We start from the raw sequence: 23,678 nt of genomic DNA, 5'->3' as shown, positions 1-23,678 counted from the left end.
GCTCTGCTTATATGTACCTTATCTTTGCTGATTTACACACATGAGAAGTAGAAGATTAGCATGGAGAGATGACCCTGTATGGGCACCAGCTTCTCTTTAAGACTAGATTTAGTCTATAGCCTTATATAGATTGTGTTTATAGTAACATTCCTTTTTACTGCATTTTATTTTATATATTTTTTAGATTTTGGTGCATATTAACACATAAAATGTTTCCAGTTAGTGGCCTAGAAAGTATGGAAAAGAGTCTCAACCTACTAGACAGGTAAGTATTCTTTTTCTTCATTTACAAAGTACCTTTAGCTTAAATAAATCCAAAATCGAAACAAAAATTCTAAAATATTTAATTATAGTGCAATAAAGATCTGTATATATCAACCATTAACAATATAATCTGAACCAGGTATTCTACATACCTAGAACTGTCAGATACCAGCGGCAGTCATAGCTCCGCGAGAGAGCAAAGACTGAAGTCACTGTATGTATTCTTTTTTTTTTTTTTTTTTTTTTAACGTGGTGCCTTTTACTTTTGTGAAATAGGATCAGGGTCACTTTAGAAACATGTTTGTGTCTTTTCAATATGGTTACATTTTATACAGTTGCTTAAACTACAGTGTATGATATTTTAGCAGAAAAGCCTGGTGACCTCTTTAAAGTCAGCTCTTGGATATTACGTATGAAATAACAGAGAAACCACGAAGACCCTGTGAAGTAATGTGTTACCTCCCACCAACTGCACTGATGATTGCTCATCTTCCTTTTTGGGATGGGGTGTGTGTAGAGATCAGGTGTCTCTTGCATTCACTCTGCTCCACTCTGAAATAGGACTTTTTTTTGTCAGTGTTCTGGGAGAGAGAGAGGGAGTGAGGAGGTGAGTGTGGGACACAAAGTGGGAGTAGGGAGGGGGCAGAAGGAAAGATAGGCAGACAGCAAAGGGCATAGAGCCAGGGACCGGTCCAGAATACAGACACAAAGTAAAAAAGTCTAAGTTTAGAGGCGTACAGAACATTGAAAGCAAGCAATCAGAGGGTGTTTAAATAAATATTGGTTTCAAGAATAATTTGGTGCATGTTACAGATGACTACAGGAAATATCCAGAAGTATACCAACTGATCAGGGATTTATAGAAATGCATATACTAATGTGTATATTTTAGAATTAAATAAAGTTAGATAAGCTAGGCTATCAGTATAGATAGGGAGAGCTTTTGGTGAAATCATACTAATCGGCTATAAATAGAACATCAAGAAGATCTGCAACATAAGCTGAAGACCTCACACTTGGGATACCTTTTATCTACCTGGCACAAGTTTGAATTAAAAGGATGTCTACAGGAATATCCTCCGCAACGATGGACAGAGAAGGGAGCCACACACGCTGGGCCATAAAGGTAGCACGAGGGGTGAACTGTGTGTCAGGGGTGGCTTTGCCTCTGTGAATGAGGTTAAATACTGACCTCTTCCTCCATTCACTAGAACCCACTGACAGGCCTGCGTTGGAAGCGGCTAGAAGAACCATTGGGCTTTATTAAACTGCTGGAATGGGTAAGTGGTGCACATATTTTTTTCTTATAGTAGTAGTTTACACATCCTCACAGTGTGTGAAGTGTGTTGTGTATAGATACTTTTTTGGGGGCTGAATCAGAAATGAATTTAACTCACTTGATTTGATTGGCTCTTTTATCCTAAATGCGTAACTAATCAGAGGAAGGTGTAATGTATATTTTATGCAACCGTAACCGTAATACTACCTCACTTGCACGTTTCAATTAAATTTAGTTAGAAACTTGGTCATGTTTAAAGCTTGGTTGTTCTGAAAATAAATGTCTCCTAGCAAAGATTCTATTGAATCCAAGATTCTGTTGCTTCTCTCTGCTACTTTAAAAGTGTACGGTGTGTATAATGTTCGTTGGTTAAGTTAAGACCGCTCTCACTGTGAAGAATATGTTTTAACAGCTGTGCCAAGCCGCATTTGCCTGTCAACCTTACATAGTCTTCAGCTGTTTCTGCACTCTGATGACTTCAATTAGTTGCTATATGCAAGTGTGAATGTGTTTCCACTCGCGTTGTCTTTAGACACGTCTGATCCCCTGTGTCACCATTCTCTATGAAAACCTTCATTTTTGTGATTCTCCTGACAACACCTTTTCTATCCTATACCCCTTTAGCTATATTCTCAGCCCCCCTCTTGGTAAGCTCCGCTCTGTATGCCTGTCACAAATAGCTGATCTCACATTTCACTGCAGTTTAGGAATCTCTCCCAGTCAGTAACCTTTCCACCATCTCCATAACCTACATACTTGGGATCATTCATCACCCAGCCTGTGCCAAGAAGTATTCATATTTCAGCTGTATACTTTATATTGTGCATACGTTCCCCCTTTTTATATGTCACTTAGTACGATAACATTCAACATTTTAATGCAAGTGATATTTACTACACATTCAAACAACAAATGAAACACCAAACTGCTGTAACGATGTGTTAATGGTCATTTTTTAATTCGACTAGCTTAGAAATGTATCATGTTTGGGCTTATTTAATACGAAGTGAACTGATCAATTCCACCAATCTGAATCAATCTATCGTTGATTTGACCACAGTAAGCTAAAATATGGCTAGCCACAGTGCTGTGGGATATTGCTTATGGTAATTCAGAATAACACTCTGAGTGTTTTTAATGTGTGTGGGTTTTTTTTTTTTTTTTATTTGGTGCGAATGAAATATCAAGTGCTTTTAGTTGTAGAAGCATCTTTGTTAGGAAAAATGCAGTATAAACATATATTTGTAGAGGTGGACAACAAATGGAAGCAAAAAATACTAAAATTTTCCTTTAGAACATACAAAGAGCTGGCCCACCCGTTTCCTTCTTTGTATGCAATCATATAGACCCTTAAAAAATGTAATAATTTATTGCAAGTTCTTTGAGCAGAAACACTCTTAGCTTGTTAAGGGAGGAAGGATGTAAACATTTGCTTTGCAATTCGTGTTCCAGAACTTCTCATAAAGGCTTAATGATGTTGAAATGTTGTAATCGGAGATCATGGAAGATGTTTAAGCTGAGCTCATCTTTTTTATTTGATTAAACCACTGCTGAATTTGAATTTTATTTTTTGGGTAGTAGTACCAGTCTAGACTATAGGAGCACCAAAGTGTTTGCATCAGAGGATGCGCATGACCCTGTTAAATGGCATTGGTCCCAGCGGCACTCAGGAGATGACTATCCATGCTACTACAAATACTCCACAACTTTAAGACTTGGCAATATGTATTGCTGACTGATTGCATCATTTGGCTTTCTCATCAAATTATGCTTGTAAAACTATTGTGCTTCCTACACCAGGTTCTACATCTTTGTTCAGCTTCCAGATGGCAGTCCTGCCATGAATTACATCTTAGTGAAGTTCACAAAAGCTTTGAAGTTGGAGTTTTGAAAAATCAATTGTCAGAGCATGTGATAGCACCATCATTGGCCCGCTATATATCGTCAGAAAGCCCTTATAAACTTAAATTGCCATACCAGTGGTTCAAATTTTAACATTCAGTTTTGGTAGGCATCAAAGTAATGTAATGTATATGCCTGCTACCCTTCCACATACAATACATGCCATATTTAAAATGAACAAAGGTTTGTAACAAACAACTAATGTTCAAACTTTGCCTTTTATGCCGCTTACACACGGTCGGACTTTTCGACCGGACTGGTCCGACGGACGCTAAAGGACCAAATCCGGCGGACAATCCGATCGTGTGTGGGCTTCACCTGACCTTCAGCGGACTTTTCCAGTCGCAAATCTGACGGACTTTAGATTTGGAACTTGCTTCATATCTTTACGTCATAACTCCGCCGGACCCAGAAATCCGCTCGTCTGTATGCTAGTCCAACGGACAAAAACCGACGCTAGGGCAGCTATCGGCTACTGGCTGTCAACTTCCTTATTTTAGTCTGGTGTACGTCATCATGTACGAATCCGTCGGACTTTGGTGTGATCTCGTGTAGGCAAGTCCGTTCCTTAGAAAGTCCGTTGGAAGTCAGTCGCAAGTACGCTGGACAGTCTGTCGGACCGATCTGGTTGAAAAGTCCGACGCGGTTGAAAAGTGTACGCGGCATAAGAGTTAGAATTTAATTCATTTTGATATATAAAAAAGAAAAAAGTACCATCTTTCGCCTTCAATTTTTTTGTCAAAATGGTCAAACGATTATCAAATTGTACCCATTAACCATTAGGAGGTCAAACATCGACCATTTTCCAACAAAATTCTAGCCATGTACAGCTAGCTAAAGTGCATTGGGATAGAGTAACTCAGGTGCTGACCTGGTTCTGTTTATTAAAGCAGAACTCGGGGCAAAAACTTTTTCCCATGTCCTTGTTGCTGATCTCCTACCTTCACCAACTTTGCCATCCATGTTCTTCTGAGCTCTGTAGTTCCTCTACAATAGCCTGCTGAACTTGCTGAAAAACCGTTATTGCCTGCTGACATCCTGTTTGTAAGATCGCTGGCTTCTACGACTCTCCTAAGCTCAGCCAGCGGTCTGACACGCCCAGTTGTAGTTCAATCCACAGCGAGCAGAGAGCTCTATTTCCTGTAGTGGGCGGGTCTCACAGCCCCCGGTCTCTGCCACCCATGGAGGTGGTGTCCTCTCCTCCCTCCTCCTGCTCCCTGCCAGTCTCCACCCCCCCGCCCGCTATCTCCATGCATAGCCTGATCATTATCAGATGACCGGATGACACAGCATGGATCTCTGGCTGTGACAGGTATTGTATGCGAGAACACCGATCACTGTAATCTCCCACTGGCACTGTGATTGACAGCGCACTGTGCCAATCCGGCGGGAGATTAGTGATCGGTGTTCTCGCCTACAATACCTGTCACAGCCAGAGATCCATGCTGTGTCTTCCGGTGATTTGCTAACGATACCACTATGCACTGGTAGGCCACTGATGAGCTGCACTGGGGGCCACTGATTACTGTTAGAACGATCTCAAAGCTGCAGCAGGAGCAATATTTCTAATACTGAATTACAACAGAGTACAGTGTGTATAATATATAGTTCTGGGATGTGTTTACAGTTCAGTAATGATTACATAAAGTAAGTAAGGGTAATATGATTATCTCCTGTTGTGGCTGGAGGGGAGAGAACAGACATGCTTTACTTTTACAAGGGGTTGTAGCCTATCATACCATGTGTTTATGTATGGCCTATTGGCTGCAGAATAAGGGGTGTGATTTATGTTGAAGTGGGCAAGTTCACATGTACATGTACAAGCCTAGTGTACCTCCCACATTCACTCCCATCCCAAGGATTCATGGGAAATGTAGGCTTATTACAGTTAGAGAGAGAGAAGAGGAAATGATGCCATAACTGTTCTAAGAGATCCTCCCTACCAGAAAAGATGATGCATTTTTTGAATCACAGAGCTGACTTCCTAAAAAATCAATCAGTCATACCTCTTAAACTGTAAGAAATTTCACAAATGTAATAACTGTTTAGTGTTTTGTGTGGGGGGTGTACGAATGTTTTTTTTTTTTTTAAATCCTGGAGTTCTGCTTTAAAGGCTATAATTATTTTTCTATGTTTTCAGTCAATGCTTTGGACTTTTCCCCTTGGCATATTAAATACTGCAAGTGAATGATTAAACTAAAAAGCTCTTGCCCCACCCACTTCTATCTGATGAAAACTATATATTTAATCAAAAAATGTGCTGGTGAATATCAAAAATAACAATTGTGACTGGATAGCAGACTGTAAATTAATAACTCTAATGTTGCATAAATATCTAATAATGGTGACTTAATTAGAATGATAAAGTGACTCGTGATGATGTGTGCAAATACAGCAAATCAAAGTGCTTAGTGCTCCATGCTCCAAAGGTGACTGTAATTCCACCACTGTTCCGCACTCACCAGATAGGTTGGACACCTATGCCATATGGCAAAAAGAGTCAACTGTGCTTTAGGTCTCTTTTAGGGGGGACCTATCCCTCTGCGATTATCACGGAACACTTCCGCTGTATGGGTTGGCCTCCTATAGCGGCACTCAAAATCCAGGGTGTGCAGGCATGGAATATACAAACAGAGGTCTCCTCATGGTGTAAGATCCTTTAAAAACCTTTATTCAGCGTAGGCATCTTATATTAAAAGCTCCTTTAAAAGATATAGACAGCTTAAGTAAAAAAACTCTGGTAAACAACGTCCCAGTGCAGCTATTGGTTACTGTTGAATGGCGCTGTCTGCAGACCAGCGTGTATTCCAACGTCCGTGACGTATCGGGATTTCAGGCTTGACGCATTTCGTCATAAAAGTGCGACATTATCAAAAGCACAGGTGCTTCGGCGGCGCTGCCCATTGATTTTTGCCTCAAAGATACTGCTTGCAGGACTTTTTTTAACGTCCCACAAGAGCACCACTCCAGTGTGAAAGCCCTCGTGCTCTCACACTGGAGTGACAGCAGAGGCACTTTACAGGTGCTTTGCAGGTGCTCTTTTAGCGCTATAGCGCCTGTAAAGTGCCTCCGTGTGAAAGTGCCCTAGGGGTCGAAGCAAAACGGGTACATGGAGCAACTACAATGATATAGATAACAGGAATGGAAGAACAACTTTCATAAAAATCATTCCTATGTTTACAAATGACTCCTTGACTGTCCATGTCCAAGTCTGCAAAGAGTAGAACCCCATGCTTCCTCTAGTTAAACTACATTGTAAAACTTGCAGCTTTCCAAAGTGGGAGAGAAAATCCAGACTGAAGTAAGCTTCTATGGGTTTGATTTACTAAAAGTGGAGAGTGCTAACATCTGGTGCAGCTCTGCATAAAAAGCTCAGCTTCCAGGTGTTTTTGTAAAAGCTTAATTCACAAGCTGAAGTTATAAGCTGATTGGCTACCATGCACAGCTGCACCAGATTTTGCACTCTCCACTTTTAGTAAATCAACCCCTATGTGTCACCCTCACCAACACAGTGGGGTGGGAAAATATCCTGTCCGTCTTGGTTACAAAAGTGACAAATAATGTGTATTATGTATATCCATGATCGAGTAAGTGAAAGGATACTGGGAGTCTATAACCACAGGAAAAAAATTATAGAGAAAAAAAATATACAGATAAAGAGAAACAGACGGAAAAATCAGAGAGCGAAAAGGGGAGGGTTGGGGGAGTAAATACAAGAGGACAAGATTGGGGATTAGGGGAGAGGGAGGATCCAGGGAGCGCAATCCTCTAAACCCCAGACCATGTACACTGTGGCCCAAAGCCTAAGGGCCTGTTCACACTAGAACGCAGTGCATGAAACCCGCACAACTTGTGCTTTTTACCGCATGGTACTCAAAATGCATTGCACTTGCAATCTAGTAGCACGTGATCCAGTTGCAGTACATTTTTTTAAGTAGTGTATGCACTTTTGGTGAAGTTCAGTATGATCTGAACCCATTCAAATAAATCGTTTGAAAATGCACTGCACTCAGATCACACAGGAACGCAAGCACGTTCTTGTGCAATTCCTGGTGTGAACCAGCCCTAAATGTCATTTCACACCATCACATGCAAGGGTAGGCTAAACTTTAGTAATGACGTTCCCAAACTCCCAGAACAAGGTAAAGTCCCCTCAATAAAACCCTGTTGGGAATTATTCTGTTTTAAAGTTCCTGGACCTTCAAAAACCACATGTACAGAGTAGGGGGTGAGTTTTGTTTCCATTTGATACATGCTCTTGCTGCATTAAGTAGATGTATCAAAAGGGAGTGTTTGTATAGTTTTTTAGACATGTGATTCAGGTGCAGTAAGAAATCGGCAGGATTGTTCCCCAGATCAGCGTCTGTCAGTTTCTTGACATACACTTGAACCACATCCCAAAAACTTCTATGGGAGGGACAGCCCCAGAATATGTGTAGAAAAGTACCTGCATCTGCCTCCCAGTGCCAGCAGACTCAAGAGACTTGCATGGAGCATTTATGAAGGGTTGTGAGTACCCTGTACTACCTTGATAAGATTTTAAAACCTGATTCCTGGATCTTATTAGCAATAGATGATTGTGGGCAAAGTAAACAATGTTGTTCGGGCAACAGAGATATCCTGAGATCTCTTTATCACTTGAGGAAAAATGGGGGGACATAGGATAGTAGGACTTAGGATAGTTTGTATTTTATATGGCTAACATAGTTTTATTGCCTACTGATCTTGCTAGTAGATTTGTTATTTTTCCACTTCCTGTTCATTCAAGAGTGTTCATTTTGCAATTAAATCACACAGCAGTGTTGTCACCCTGTGCACAGGGTAGTTTTAGATGAACATGTAGGTAAATGGACTTCAAATAGGAGAACAACAAACAATGCTCAACCTCAGCTAACAATTTATAAGCAGCTAGAGCACCATTTTTTTTGTTTGGAAAAAGTTTTATGCTATATGAGAAAAAAACCTGAATGTTTAAACCACCCCAGTCAATGTCGTATGGTTTCTTGCAACCCGTATATTTGCCACTTTTTATGGACAGCTTAGCTTGTTACAGAAAGTGAGAAACCTGAATCAACGGGTAATACTCTTACAGGGGGAGGGGGGGCTCAGGAAAGCAAAAACTGCTGTGGTAACTCTATTGACAGATTATATCATATATGTAATTTTGATTACATAGTTCAACTCATATTTCCCATAGTCCCACCTGTAATTTGGCACTGAGTGTTTGGAACGCCTTTAATTGCCTCACAATGCTTTAAATATTTTAAAGTGGTACTTGATGCACATATTTTATATCTGACATACTGCTGGCAACCAACTTAATATAACACACATTTTCATTGTGTAAAGCTGGCCATACACCTATAGATTATCTACAGATTTTCTATGGTTAGATGGAAAAAGTGGGAGATTCCTCCACCCACACAGTTTAGCAAACATGGAGAAATCTGTTGCACTTTTTCCATCTAACCACAGAAAATCTGCAGATAATCTATAGGTGTATGGCCAGCTTTAGATTGACTTTAAAGTGATTGTAAAGTCTTGTTTAAAAAAATAACAAACATGTTATACTTGCCTCCTCTGTGCATTTGGTTCTTCTCGGGTCCCTCTTTGCTGCTCTTGGCCCCTCCCTCCTACCGAGTGCCCCTCAGCCAGCAGCTTTCTATGGGGGCACCCGAGTCAGAGCTCCGTGTATCCATTCAGACATGAAGCCCTGACATGGTCCCGCCCCCTTTCTCTCCTGATTCGCTGACTGCCTTTGATTGACAGCTGTAGGAGCCAATAGTGCCACTGCTGTGTCTCAGCCAATCAGGAGGAGTGTCCCGGATTACTTAGACATTTGTGGACATTGCCGGAGAGAGAAGGGACTCAGGTGTAAGTAATTAGGGGGTGCTGGGGAGGCTGCTACACAGAGGAAGGTTTTTTATCTTAATGCATAAAATGCATTAAGATAAAAAAACCTTCTGCCTTTACAATTCCTTTAAAGTTACAAATGCAGTTTTATGTGTGTATTCCATTATTTTGTCCATGACCTCATACAGTACATACCTATCTGATGCATAATGAATTTGACTAAAATGACTGAAATGCATGAAAATGTGAAACTGAATATAACATAATTACATGTGTGATCTGGTGTGATAATTGTCACCTGGCAAATGCTGCACTGTGTGAAATATTAATCATATCCCTCCATGCAATTCTTATATAATTTTACTGCCCTTTTCAACTGTGACTGTAGGGCTAGGTTCACATCTCTCTGCTTTTTTATAACGCAGCATGCAGATGTGAATAGCCTCATTGGAAACAATTCATTTTCATGACACATGAATTTTTATGTGCTCTATAAAATGCACATAAAAGCGCAGAGGTGTGAACTAGGCCTAATGTATCAAAACCTATAATCCAAACTAATAAAAACATAAACAAGCAATTGTTTAACCCTGCGGAACCTTTAAATTATTTTCACACCTCAGGGAACCCCCGCTAAAATAAATATATCTACAGCTCACAGTGAATTAGCATAATCAGTTGGATATTGTAGATATAACAAGTAAAAAACTAGAAAAGCTACAATTTCTGGGGAAATTGTGAAAAGTGTTCTTGCCTCTACAACTGGCGTGGGCGGAGTAACTGGATGGAGTGGCTTGAGTAACTGTGAAAAGTGTTAAAAAGCTTAATATTTTAAAAAGTATAAATAGTAGTAAAACAGTTGAAGTCCCATCATTAGCTGAAAGACCTGAACATTTTTTCAAATTTTTTTTTTTTTTTTTTCAAAAATGATTTTCTTTTCAAAAAGGTTTTTCTTTTTCAAAAATGTTTTATTTTTTCAAAATTTTTTTTTTCAAAAATGATTTTTTTAATGATTTTTTAAATGATTTTATTTTATCAAAAATTTTTTTTTTTTTAATGATTTTTTTTCAAAAATGATTTTTTTTTCAAATTTTTTTTTTTTCAAAAATTTTTTTTTTCAAAAATATATCAATATATTATTTTATTTTTTTTTGATGGGGTGGTCATAATGTTTTGGCTGATCATAGGAGGGGTCATAATGTCAGCTTTTGTCACCTCCCACTCTAGTTTTGAACATTTCGCCATTCATTCCTATGGGACCAATTTCGCCGCAAAAACGACAATATTTCGTGAACCATTCGGTGAAACGTTCCACAAAGTAATAGCACACCAATTAAATGACATTGATTCCAGATTCACACTGGTATTTTTCAGCTTTTCACAAAGTTCCACAAGGTAATAGCACACCAATTAAATGACATTGAACATTTCGCCATTCATTCCTATGGGACTAATTTTGCCGCAAAAACGATGTTTTGTGAACCATTCGGCGAAACGTTCCACAAAGTAATAGCACACCAATCGGGAACAATCCGCACGTTTTGTTATATTACTTGTCTATGTAGTGTAAAAAATGTGGGAGGAGTTAGGGTGGTAAATTTGGCTATAATAATATATATGTGAGATAACAGTAAGTGGTCTTGCTATGCAAGAACACTTAATAAAGAATGTGGCATTTCTGAAGTACCGTACTTGCCACCCAAGGTGGATCATTTTGCCACCACCCCCCACATTGACGGCCAGTAGTAAGAAGAATGTCTCCTCCTATACTGATGGTCATTGGGAACAATGCCACCCTTATAGACAGCTAAAAGGATCCACAAGGAATCCACTGGTCTTAGGTCACTGGCTCTGCCCATTGACTTTTGACCATATCTATGCAGACACCATTACGTGGCAAGTCAATTAATCTCTGCTTATTGCTCAAGGAACCCCTAGTAATCTCTGAATGAACACCTGGGTTCCACAAAACCTTGGTTGAGGCTTCTGTAGGGTAATTTACATTTAGTTATTAGGCTGGCCATGGACTAAATTATTTTATTGGAGGATTCAATGAATCTTCTTTATCAAACTGATGAAACTTGTTGAATAAACAGGAGGAACACAATTTGTGATTGTTATACCTAGGTAATTTGATTTTACATTGATTATTTATCCTTTTGAATGGATGTTGGTTTAAACAGTCTCTGATTAGTCTGTGATTTTCTTGTGTGCTAAACAGTCATTGTACTGATAAACTTACTCAAAAGAGACTGGAGAGAAACATTTCCCTAAAAGTTGACTACTAGATTCAATTTTCTCTGTCATCATCCTAAATGCTGTGATTTTGTTCATGATGTTCTCAATGGTCTCTGATAAAACCAATGAATTTTCTGATGTCTGTAAATTTTGCCTGTGCTTAGAAAATGCAGCAAACTGCACGAGAACATGTCTAGCTGGAACAAACCCTAAAGTGAAGCTGTTCTCTCAAGGAATTTTGAATTATGACTGTTAAACTTGTGGAATCTTGGAAGATATTAGATTTTTACCTTTTTTTTCAGTTTGGATCCTTGTAGTGATAAATTCTGAAATGCATTTGTTTTATGTTTGCAGTACAAAATTTGGGTTACTGACAAGATATGTGTTTGGAATTTGAATTTGAAAGTAAAGTTATTTCTAGTAAGCACCTCTGAGTTGATATTGCAGGATTAACCTTTAATCTATTTTATGTGACATTTTTAAACGCATTTTCTTCCATATTTTAGTCGTCGTATTAAAGATCAACTAAACTTTCAGTTTAAATCGGCTTAATGCATTCCAGATGCATCAAACCAAAAGATGTACAAAGCTTTTTCCCTTCCACCATTCTGCAGGACCCCTACCCTGTAGAAGTAGCAGTGTCTCTACAAAAGTTCAATATGCCCCCCCTGCTGAGTCAAAGCTAGAGCTCTTCAATCAGCAGACAGCATAAGATTTGTTTATTACAAAACTCTAGGCCTGACTTACAGGGGAGTGGCGTTTCAGACCTTGTCGAGAGATCACTGCTTTGCACAGAGAACAAGATCTGTTAGTAGGGGACAGGCTTTTCGATTCAGGCTGTGGCTGCTTGCTAAAGAAAGTATTTTGTTTTGATGCACCTGTATTAAATTTAGCTGATTTAAACTAAGTTGGGTTTAGGCTGGGTTCACACTGGTGCGACACGACAGCCGTCCTACTTTGGATCCGACTTTGCCCTGCGACATGAAGCCGGCATGCGTCCGACTTTCAATGAGCGGGATCCGACTTGGATCCCCACCAATGGCCGGCACTGTGTTTGCTATGAGTCTTGAGGGGGAACTCCGCGGCAAATTTTAAATAAAAAAACGGCATGGGTTCCCCCTCCAGGAGTATACCAGGCCCTTGGGTCTGGTATGGACCTTAAGGGGAACCCCCCTACTCCGAAAAAACGGCGTGGGGGTCCCCCCCGAATCCATACCAGACCCTTATCCGAGCACGCAGCCCGGCCGGTCAGGAACGGGGGTGGGGACGAGCGAGCGCCCCCCACCTCCTGAACCGTACCAGGCCGCATGCCCTCAACATGGGGGGTGGGTGCCTTGGGGGAGGGGGCGCGCTGCGGCCCAACCACCCCAAAGCACCTTGTCCCCATGTTGATGAGGACAAGGGCCTCTTCCCGACAACCCTGGCCGTTGGTTGTCGGGGTCTGCGGGCGGAGGGCTTATCGGAATCCGGCAGCCCCCTTTAATAAGGGGGCCCCCAGATCCCGGCCCCCACCCTATGTGAATGAGTATGGGGTACATTGTACCCCTACCCATTCACCTGGAGGAAAAAAGTGTCAATTTAAAAAAAAAACACTACACAGATTTTTAAAGTAATTTATTAGACAGCTCCGGGGGCCTTCTTCTCTTCGGGGGTCTCTCCGGTTCTTCTCCGCGCTCTCCGGGTCTTCTGCCGGGCTCCTCCACTATCTTCTGCTCTTTTGCCGCTCTTTTGCTATAGCGGAGGAGCCCGGTCTTCTGCCTTCTGCCCTCTTCTCTTCTTTTGATGTTGACACGACGCTCTCTCCGGCTGGAATGCACTCTGGGCGCTCCGCTCTGACTTATATAGGCGGTGACCCCGCCCCCTTATGCCGTCACAGTCCCTGGGCATGCTAGGACTGTGACGGCATGAGGGGGCGTGGTCATCCGACTTGGATCCCCGTTCATTGAAAGTCGGACACATGCCGGCTTCATGTCGCAGGGCAAAGTCGGATCCAAAGTAGGACGGCTGTCATGTCGCACCAGTGTGAACCCAGTCTTAAAGAGAAAATGGGGGTTATTTACTAAAACTGGAGAGTGCAAATACCCGGTGCAGCTCTGCATAGAAGCCAATTAGCTTCCAGGTTTTATTGCTCCAGGTCAACCCATTGCAGGTTTTAGTAAATCTCCTCCACTGTTACCATCTTTAACATTCAAGGTACATTAGCAGTAATAAGTATTGTAGCAGAGCATCCCAGAGAGAGCCAGGAAAAGTCTTGTTTGGGGTTTATACATCTCCCAGGCTCCTCTCATACACGTTCAGGGATCTCTGATCCATGGTCCAGTTCAGGTCTTGGTCCTCTCCCCCAGGCTAATTTAAGCTCACCTGAGCAGACAGCCTTTGCTCTTGGCCTGGGATACTCAGGCTGGGTTCACACTGGTCCGACAAACGCTCTGACATTGGGAGCTCATGTCGCATGACGTGTGAAAATCAATGTTTCCCTATGGGAGCCGTCTTAACTGGTCCGACACAAGTCGGTCCGACTTTGAAAATGCTCCCTGTACTACTTTGGTCCGACTTTGATCCTACTTTAGCCCATTGACTATCATTGAAGTAGGATCAAAGTCGGATCCTTGTCCTAACCATCTGACTTTGGCATCCGACATTGTGTTATTTCCTGCCCCCTGCTGTAGCCCCTCTCATTGTGTGTTAGTTTTGATTGGTCAAAGACAAGTGTACTATCTGAAAAGTCGGATGAAAGTAGTATCCTGTTTATGAAAGTCGGATAGATGTAGGACCAATGTAGGATCAGGCTGGGTTCACACTGGTGCGACACGACAGCCGTCCTACTTTGGATCCGACTTTGCCCTGCAACATGAAGCCGGCATGTGTCCGATTTTCAATGAACGGGGATCCGACTTGGATCCCCGCCAATGCCCGGCACTGTGTTTGGTATGAATCTTTAGGGGGAACTCCGCGCCAAATTTTAAATAAAAAACCGGCATGGGTTCCCCCTCCAAGAACATACCAGGCCCTTGGGTCTGGTATGGACCTTGAGGGGAACCCCCTACGCCGATAAAAACGGCGTGGGGGTCCCCCCCAATCCATACCAGACCCTTATCCGAGCACGCAGCCCGGCCGGACAGGAATGGGGGTGGGGACGAGAGAGCGCCCCCCCCCTGAACCGTACCAGGCCGCATGCCCTCAACATGGGGGGTTGGTGCTTTGGGGGAGGGGGCGCGCTGCGGCCCCCCACCCCAAAGCACCTTGTCCCCATGTTGATGAGGACAAGGGCCTCTTCCCGACAACCCTGGCCGTTGGTTGTCGGGGTCTGCGGGCGGAGGGCTTATCGGAATCCAGGAGCCCCCTTTAATAAGGGGCCCCCAGATCCCGGCCCCCCACCCTATGTGAATGAGTATGGGGTACATGGTACCCCTACCCATTCACCTAGGAAAGTGTCAATAAAAAAAACCACAGTACACAGGTTTCAAAATTGATTTATTGGGCAGCTCCGGTATCTTCTTCCGACTTCTCCCGGTGTTCCGCCTCTTCTCCCGGGCCCCGCCGCTATCTTCTTCCAGCTCTATTGCCAGCGAGGGGCCCGGTCTGCTGCCGCTGTCTTGTCGCTGCTTCTTCTCTTCATCTCTTCTTCCGATGTTGACACGACGCTCTCCCCGGCTGGAATGCTCTCTGTGCGCTCTGCTCTGACTTATATAGGCGGTGACCCCGCCCCCTTATGCCGTCACAGTCCCTGGGCATGCTGGGACTGTGACGGCATAAGGGGGCGTGGTCATCGGGTGATGACCACGCCCCCTTATGCCGTCACAGTCCCAGCATGCCCAGGGACTGTGACGGCATAAGGGGGCGGGGTCACCGCCTATATAAGTCAGAGCAGAGCGCACAGAGAGCATTCCAGCCGGGGAGAGCGTCGTGTCAACATCGGAAGAAGAGATGAAGAGAAGAAGCGGCGAGACAGCGGCGACAAGACAGCGGCAGCAGACCGGGCCTCTCGCTGGCAATAGAGCTGGAAGAAGATAGCGGCGGGGCCCGGGAGAAGAGGCGGAACACCGGGAGAAGTCGGAAGAAGATACCGGAGCTGCCCAATAAATCAATTTTAAAACCTGTGTACTGTGGTTTTTTTATTGACACTTTCCTAGGTGAATGGGTAGGGGTACCATGTACCCCATACTCATTCACATAGGGTGGGGGGCCGGGATCTGGGGGCCCCCTTATTAAAGGGGGCTCCTGGATTCCGATAAGCCCTCCGCCCGCAGACCCCGACAACCAACGGCCAGGGTTGTCGGGAAGAGGCCCTTGTCCTCATCAACATGGGGACAAGGTGCTTTGGGGTGGGGGGGCCGCAGCGCGCCCCCTCCCCCAAGGCACCGACCCCCCATGTTGAGGGCATGCGGCCTGGTACGGTTCAGGAGGGGGGGGCGCTCGCTCGTCCCCACCCCCATTCCTGTCCGGCCGGGCTGCGTGCTCGGATAAGGGTCTGGTATGGATTGGGGGCGACCCCCCACGCCGTTTTTTCGGCGTAGGGGGTTCCCCTCAAGGTCCATACCAGACCCAAGGGCCTGGTATGCTCTTGGAGGGGGAACCCATGCCGGTTTTTTATTTAAAATTTGGCGCGGAGTTCCCCCTCAAGAACATCTGAGCACAAGTCGCGTGCCGAAGTCGGATCATGCAAGACGGCAATCCGACTTTGATCCGACTTCAATGATAGTCAATAGGCTGAAGTAGGATCAAAGTCGGACCAAAGTAGTACAGGGAGCATTTCTAAAGTCGGAACGACTTGTGTCGGACCAGTTAGGACGGCTCCCATAGGGAAACATTAAATTTCACACGTCATGCGACATGAGCTCTCAATGTCGGAGCGTTTGTCGGACCAGTGTGAACCCAGCCTTAATGTAGGACCAATGTAGGACTGATGTTGCAGAGCAAAGTAGGATGAAAGTCGTACTACTGTCTTGTAGTATAGTGTGAACCCAGCCTCAGACAACTTCTGTGTAGGAGAGCAAAAAGGTATGTGGAAGCTGACAAGCTGTAGGCTTGCTCAGCCTGGTAGTTAGGATCTGTAAATATTGTTTAGTTAGTGCCGAGACAGGGCTAGGTTTTGTTTTGGCTATTTTTGTTCCTATTTGTTTTTTTGGAACACTGTACAGCACCTGTATATAGACTTGTATATATCACAAATAAACACCGCACTGTTTGTCACTATTAGCCCTCATAGACACAGGCTGTTAAAAAAACGTTATGAAAACGCCAGTATCTTTGCAGTGATTTTTTTTTACTTTTTCCAGCTTTTTTCAGCGTTTTTGCAATAGCGTTTTTTAGCGTTTTTGAGCGTTTTTCCGCATTAGCGTTTTTGAGCGTTTTTTTTTTTTCAAAATTTTTTTTTTTTTTTTTTTTTCAATGGATCAAAAATGCTAAAAAACGTTGGTGAATGACGTTTTTGAGCGTTTTTGAGCGTTAGAGCGTTTTTACAGCTGAAAAACGTCTTTCAGAACCCACTGGTCCTGGGTTTTTTTTACAGCTTAAAAATGCCTATGCCACTTGCAGCTCAAAAACGCTTAGGTGGGCATGAAGCCATAGACTAACATAGACAGGCCTTTTTAAGCTGCAAAAAAAGCTCAAAAAAGCAGCTGTAAAAACGTCCGTGTGCGTGAGGACTTTCACTGGATTTGGTATCTGTGCCTGAAAGACTGCTCATCCCAGGGAGCTTTGTACCTGCTACCTGTCCCCCAGGTTACATATGGTGGAGACTGCGACCAGCTGTAGTAAGTTACTACTTAAAAGGCCAGTACCTAGAGTGACTAAACCTTGAGGAAATCCTAAAACAATTGGTGATATCCAATGCTGCACAGCAACAAGCAAACGCTGCACTGCATCAAACAAATGCTATCGCACAGGAGCAAACCAAGGCGCTGTGCCAACAGATTGGTGCTGTACAGGAGCTATCGCAGAGGCTGTTTGAACAGCTAGCCACTGATGCAAAAGAGGATAGGAAAACCCTGGCTGTAGTTGTGGAGACGCTAGCACAGTGGTCACCTGCTAAAGTTAATGTTGTTGGAGACAAACCCTCAGCCATCCATGTGGGTCGTTTTCTTTCTAAGATGACTGCAGATGATGATCCAGAGGCCTTTCTCCTAACGTTTGAACGGACCGCCGAGAGGGAAGGTTGGCCCAAAACCCAGTGGGCAGGACTGGTCATCCCCTTGCTGTCTGGAGAATCGCAGAAGGCCTACTATGATTTGGAGTCAGCAGAAGCAGGAGACTATGAAAAGGTCAAGCGGGAAATCCTGGCGCGACTTGGTGTCACCTTGGCAGTTCGAGCACAGCAGGTCCACAGCTGGTTCTTCCAAGACGAAAGGCCCCCAAGATCGCAGATGTTCGATCTAATTCACTTGGTGAGGAAATGGCTACAGCCGGAGTCCCTGTCTGGACTGAAGTTTGGCGTCCCGAACAAGGGAAGCTACTGCCTGTCAGCAAACCAAACTGGGGAAACATCAGGTGTTTTCGTTGCCAAGAACTGGGACATGTTGCAGCAAACTGTCCATTGACAGATGAACCAATGCAGTGTGATCTATCTATTAGAAGGCAGTCTATGTTTGCAGCTGTTTCATGCGCTGCAGCACCAAGTATGGGAAAACACATGTACCAAATGACTGTTAATAATAAGCCTATTACGGCCTTGCTCGACTTTGGAAGTCTAGTGACTTTGGTTACAGCTGAGATGGTTGAAACTGTGAATTTGCATGCTAAAAAAGTTGCTGTGATCTGTGTACACGGGGATACCCACGAGTATCCTATAGCCACTGTTAAGTTTAAAACTGGCTTAGGTACGGTGACCCATCCGGTCGGACTTGTGCCCCACTTGGTGCATGAGGCCATCGTTGGTAGGGACTTCCCTAAGTTTTGGGAACTGTGGGATCGTCCCAACCCAGTCGCAGTAGCTGACTCAGTGACACAGCCAGAACTCCTGGCCGCTACTGACAATGTGGGTTCAGGGGACTCTTCTCAGGGCTCCCTGGGTTTTCCTTTCTCAGTTATGGCAGGAGAGCTGGAGGAGCCTGAGGAGGTCCCCACAACCAGTGGAGCTGGACAGTCATCTGCTGAATCTGAGCCTACGTTGGAGTTTGCTGACCTTAACGTACACAAGGAAAATTTTGGTACCGAGAAGAGAAAAGACCCAACCCTTGCCAGGGCCTGGGAAAATGTAATGGTGATTAATGATGTACCTGTCGAATCAGGGGACAGGCTCTGTTTTCCTTATTTTAGCAGCAATGAGGATTTACTGTATCGTGTATGTAAAAAAAAAAATGATGAAGTGGTAGAACAGTTGGTGGTCCCTAAGCCATACAGACGGGTGGTGTTGGAACTTGCCCATGGGCACTTGCTAGGAGGTCATTTAGGGGTTGAGAAAACTACTGAAAGGGTGTTGCGCAGGTTTTATTGGCCCGGGATACAGAAGGATATTGAGAATTATTGTCAATCCTGTCCTGTGTGTCAGATGTCAGCCCCACTACAACACTTCCGAAGTCCTTTAGTGCCCTTGCCCATTATTAAAGTGCCCTTTGAGAGGATTGCGATGGACCTTGTGGGTCCACTCCCCAAGTCTGCATGAGGTCATCAGCATATCCTTGTAATCATGGATTATGCTACCCGTTATCCCGAGGCCATTCCCTTACGCACCGCGTCTGCTAAAAACATTGCCAAAGAGCTGTTTATGGTGTTCAGTCGTGTTGGAATCCCTAAAGAAGTCCTTACAGACCAGGGCACCCCATTTATGTCATGAATAACTAGAGAGCTGTGCAAGTTATTTAAGGTGTCGCAGTTGCGAACCTTGGTGTACCATCCTCAAACGGATGGCTTGGTGGAACGCTTCAATAAGACATTAAAGAGCATGTTAAAAAAGCTTGTTGACAAGGATGGGAAAAACTGGGACTTCCTGATACCATACTTGATGTTTGCCATCAGGGAGGTTCCCCAGTCCTCCACGGGGTACTCTCCATTTGAGTTGCTTTATGGGAGACATCCTCGGGGACTCTTAGACATAGCCAAAGAAACTTGGGAGGGGGAGCAGACACCCCAAAAAGTGTCATTGAGCATATCGCTCAAATGCAGGACAGGATTGCAGCAATCATGCCGATGGTAAAAGAACACTTACTGCAGGCCCAAGCAGCCCAACAGAGGATATACAACAGGGGGGCCCAACTCCGTGTTTTCTCACCTGGTGACAGGGTCCTGGTGTTAGTTCCCACTGTTGAGAGCAAGTTCCTGGCTAAGTGACAGGGTCCCTTTGAAGTAATTGAAAGAGTTGGGGAGGTCCATTACAAGGTATATCAACCAGGGAAAAGGAAGCCCGAACAGATTTACCATATAAACCTGTTAAAGCCCTGGAAGGATAGACTGGCGTTAACTGCGAGGTCCCTCCCGGTAACGCCTAAGGGTGCTGAGTCCCTTCTGATCCCCGAGGTCAGGATTCCAGACACCCTGTCATATTCCCAAAAGCAGGAAACTAGAGAATTCCTGATAAGAAATAGAGAGAAATTTTCAGTTACCTGGCACGACTTCAGCAGTTCAGCATGATATTGTTACTGAACCTGGGGTCCGTGTCAAGCTCAAACCATACCGAATTCCTGAAGCAAGGAGAAAGGACATCAGCGAGGAAGTTAAAAGAATGTTGGAGATAGATGTCATTGAGGAATCCAATAGTGACTGGTCTAGCCTCATCATGTTATTCCAAAAACCGGATGGCACTTGGAGGTTCTGTAATGACTTCAGGAAGCTTAATGCAGTGACAAAGTTTGACACGTACCCAATGCCCAGAGTGGACGAACTTATAGACCGACTTGGCAAGGCTCGCTATCTGACCACTTTGGACTTGACAAAAGGTTATTGGCAAATACCCCTGACTGGTAGCGCCAAAGAGAAGACCGCATTTGTGACCCCGGAGGGTTCCTTTCAATACAAAAGAATGCCTTTTGGGTTGCAAAATGCCCCCGCTACATTTCAGAGGGCCATGGACAGGACTCTAAGACCCCACCGACAATATGCAGCAGCATATCTAGATGACATAGTGGTACATAGCACTGACTGGGAGTCTCACTTGCCCCGTGTCCAGGCTGTCCTTGATTCCCTCTTCAAAGAAGGTTTTACAGCAAATCCAAAAAAATGTGCCATTGGTCTAGAGGAAGCCAAGTATTTGGGATACACTATTGGGCGTGGTGTCATAAAACCTCAAGTGAATAAAATAGAAGCCATCCAGGAATTGCCACGTCCTGCAAACAAGAAGCAGGTCAGGGCCTTTCTTGGCATTGCGGGGTATTATAGAAGATTTATCCCAAATTTTGCAACTATAGCTGCCCCACTGACAGACCTTATGAAAGGGAAAGACTCTGTAATGGTGAAATGGTCCTCAATAGCAGAGGAATCTTTCCAAGTCCTGAAGAAGGCTCTTTGTGCACAACCAGTACTGTACTCCCCCCGATTTCTCCAAAGATTTTTTGGTGCAGACAGATGCGTCTGATGTTGGTATCGGGGCAGTACTATCACAGGTACACAATGATGAAGAACACCCTGTGGTGTACCTAAGCAGAAAGCTCAATGACCATGAGAAAAAGTATGCAGTCATTGAAAAGGAATGTTTAGCCATAAAGTGGGCTGTTGACACACACAGGTAATATTTATTAGGACGCCAGTTTGAGTTAATAACTGACCATGCTCCTGTCAGACTTTTACTTACCAGACTGATGAGTCCGCTTGGGCAGAGGGTAGACTCCCTTACTTATCCGACTCACGGCCCCTGGTAGAGCAGACAGGAGGCACGAGAGTGCGGAATGGTATGAGAGCCTGCTAAAGAGATCCAGGTACAGGATGAGAGATGATCTTCAGACAACAGGTCAGTAGTCTGTAACACTGGTAACAGGTGCTGAGCAGGAGCAAGACAGGCAGATCGGGACACAAGCAGGGTTCGGCAACAGACTGGCAGCAAGGTACAATAGGAGCAGGCAGAAGCGGAGTCAAACAGGCCAAGGTCAGGTACAGGCAGCAAACAGGAGAATCCAAGGGCAATCTGGGTCATCAGGAGATCAGGTAAACAGGAAGACAAGACAGCAAACAGGAACTATGGCACAGGAAGCTGATGATCAGGCAGCACTGAACAGAGTACCTGACAAACCTAAATAGGCCGGCTTGGCGCCAAACGGCGCCCACGTGCACGCCGACGCTCACAGGTGCGCCCCAAGGCGGCCAATACCATGACCAGCAAGGTGAGCTCTCTGACAGCTCCCCTGAAATGGATGGCCCAAAAGAAGGAGACTAATAGAAGGGTGAACCGGTGGTTTTTGGCTCTACAGGATTACTCCTTCACTGTAAAACACAGGCCAGGTGTTGAGATGGGAAATGTAGATGCCCTGTCCCGTGTTCACTCCTGTTGGGCTACAGGTGTTCCAATCCTGGGGTTGAAACAAGGGGGGAGGATATGTAGCAGAGCATCCCAGAGAGAGCCAGGAAAAGTCCTGTTCGGGGTTTATACATCTCCCAGGCTCCTCTCATACACGTTCAGGGATCTCTGATCCATGGTCCAGTTCAGGTCTTAGTCCTCTCCCCCAGGCTAATTTAAGCTCATCTGAGCAGACAGCCTTTGCTCTTGGCCTGGGATACTCGGACAACTTCTGTGTAGGAAAGCAAAAAGGTATGTGGAAGCTGACAAGCTGTAGGCTTGCTCAGCCTGGTAGTTAGGATCTGTAAATATTGTTTAGTTAGTGCCGAGACACGGCTAGGTTTTGTTTTGGCTATTTTTGTTCCTATTTGTTTTTTTGGAACACTGTACAGCACCTGTATATAGACTTGTATATATCACAAATAAACACTGCACTGTTTGTCACTATTTCACTGGATTTGGTATCTGTGCCTGAAAGACTGCTCATCCCAGGAAACTTTGTACCTGCTACCTGTCCCCCAGGTTACAGTATACAAAAGGAGCACTTACTCTGTAGGGTCGCTTACTTTATACAATCCATGTCCCCTTGCTGTTAAAATTGGCTTGCTATTTAGGGCTGCTCTGACACTTCTGGGTGTGTTGGAGGCATGTCGGACAGTCTTCCCACACCTGCTATGCCCCCCTGCCCTGACCACTGTTCCCTTGCACAGTCTCAGATAACAGAGTCCTTGCACACTCTCTGCAACAGCGATGAGTAAACCCAATAGCTATTATCTTTCATTTATTTGTGAAATGGCCATTAGGATTACTCTGCTCTGCAGCATACAAATTGCTGTTGTGCTCTCGGACACAGTCTAAGCCTGTAAACTGAGATCATGCATGGCAATGTCAGCAGCAAATTCGGGAGAGCGCCGGACACTGTATGCTGTGGCAATGAGTAATCCAAATAGCAGTTTCATTAATTAATGAATGATAACAGCTAAAGGGATTTCTGCTGCACACAGTGTGCCATGAGCTGCCATCTGAGATCACTAAATTAGCAGTGGGAGGGGAAACCTGTGAAAAAAGTGTCTGAAAGGACCTCTGACACACCTCGAAGTGTCAGAGGTGGCCCTAAAAAGCAGAGCAATTTTATCAACAAGGTGGGTATGAATCATGAAAAAAAAGAGCAAGTGCACCTTTTTAAAATGTTCTACTCCTAATGCCCCTTCAGTATTAAAGATGTTGATGGTGGCTCTTCAAGTATAGAGATTTGTAAGGTATCCTCTAGAGCAGGGATATGCAATTAGCGGACCTCCAGCTGTTGCAGAACTACAACTCCCATGAGGCATAGCAAGACTCTGACAGCCACAAGCATGACACCCAAAGGCAGTGGCATGATGGGACTTGTAGTTTTGCAACAGCTGGAGGTCCGCTAATTTTTATCTCTGCTCTAGAGGGAACTTTGCATTGGACTCATTCAACTTCCAAGCTTGAAGTATATCTAAAATCAAAAACTTAAATGTATTATATTGCAGCTTGCCAGCCTATAGATTTGGTGGCAGTATTTTTACTATTTTTTACGTATTGTTCCTTTACCTGGTGATATAGCCATTAACCAGTTGCCGACCGCCGCACGACTATATACGTCGACAGAGCGGCACGGGCAGGCAAAAGGACGTATATGTACGTCCTTGCCTGCCCGCGGGTGGGGGGTCCGATCGGACCCCCCCCCGGTGC

At 44.3% G+C, this 23,678-nt stretch overlaps 1 protein-coding gene across 1 annotated transcript in view; it reads left to right on the top strand.

Moving 5' to 3' along the window:
• Positions 1-754: 754 nt before the first annotated feature.
• SYPL2 (synaptophysin like 2) overlaps positions 755-23,678 on the top strand; it is a 128,686-nt gene continuing 105,762 nt past the window's right edge. Inside the window, exons 1-2 of the mRNA XM_073615903.1 lie at positions 755-1,390; positions 1,476-1,544. Of these exons, the coding sequence (XP_073472004.1) occupies positions 1,325-1,390; positions 1,476-1,544 (135 nt within the window). The 5' untranslated portion in view covers positions 755-1,324. The remainder of the gene's footprint in view (positions 1,391-1,475; positions 1,545-23,678) is intronic.

This window comes from Aquarana catesbeiana, linkage group LG02 (assembly GCF_042186555.1).
Source record: "Aquarana catesbeiana isolate 2022-GZ linkage group LG02, ASM4218655v1, whole genome shotgun sequence".
NCBI lineage: Eukaryota > Metazoa > Chordata > Amphibia > Anura > Ranidae > Aquarana > Aquarana catesbeiana.
Note: the sequence above shows the minus strand (reverse complement) of the source record. Positions and strands in the feature narration are given on the sequence as shown.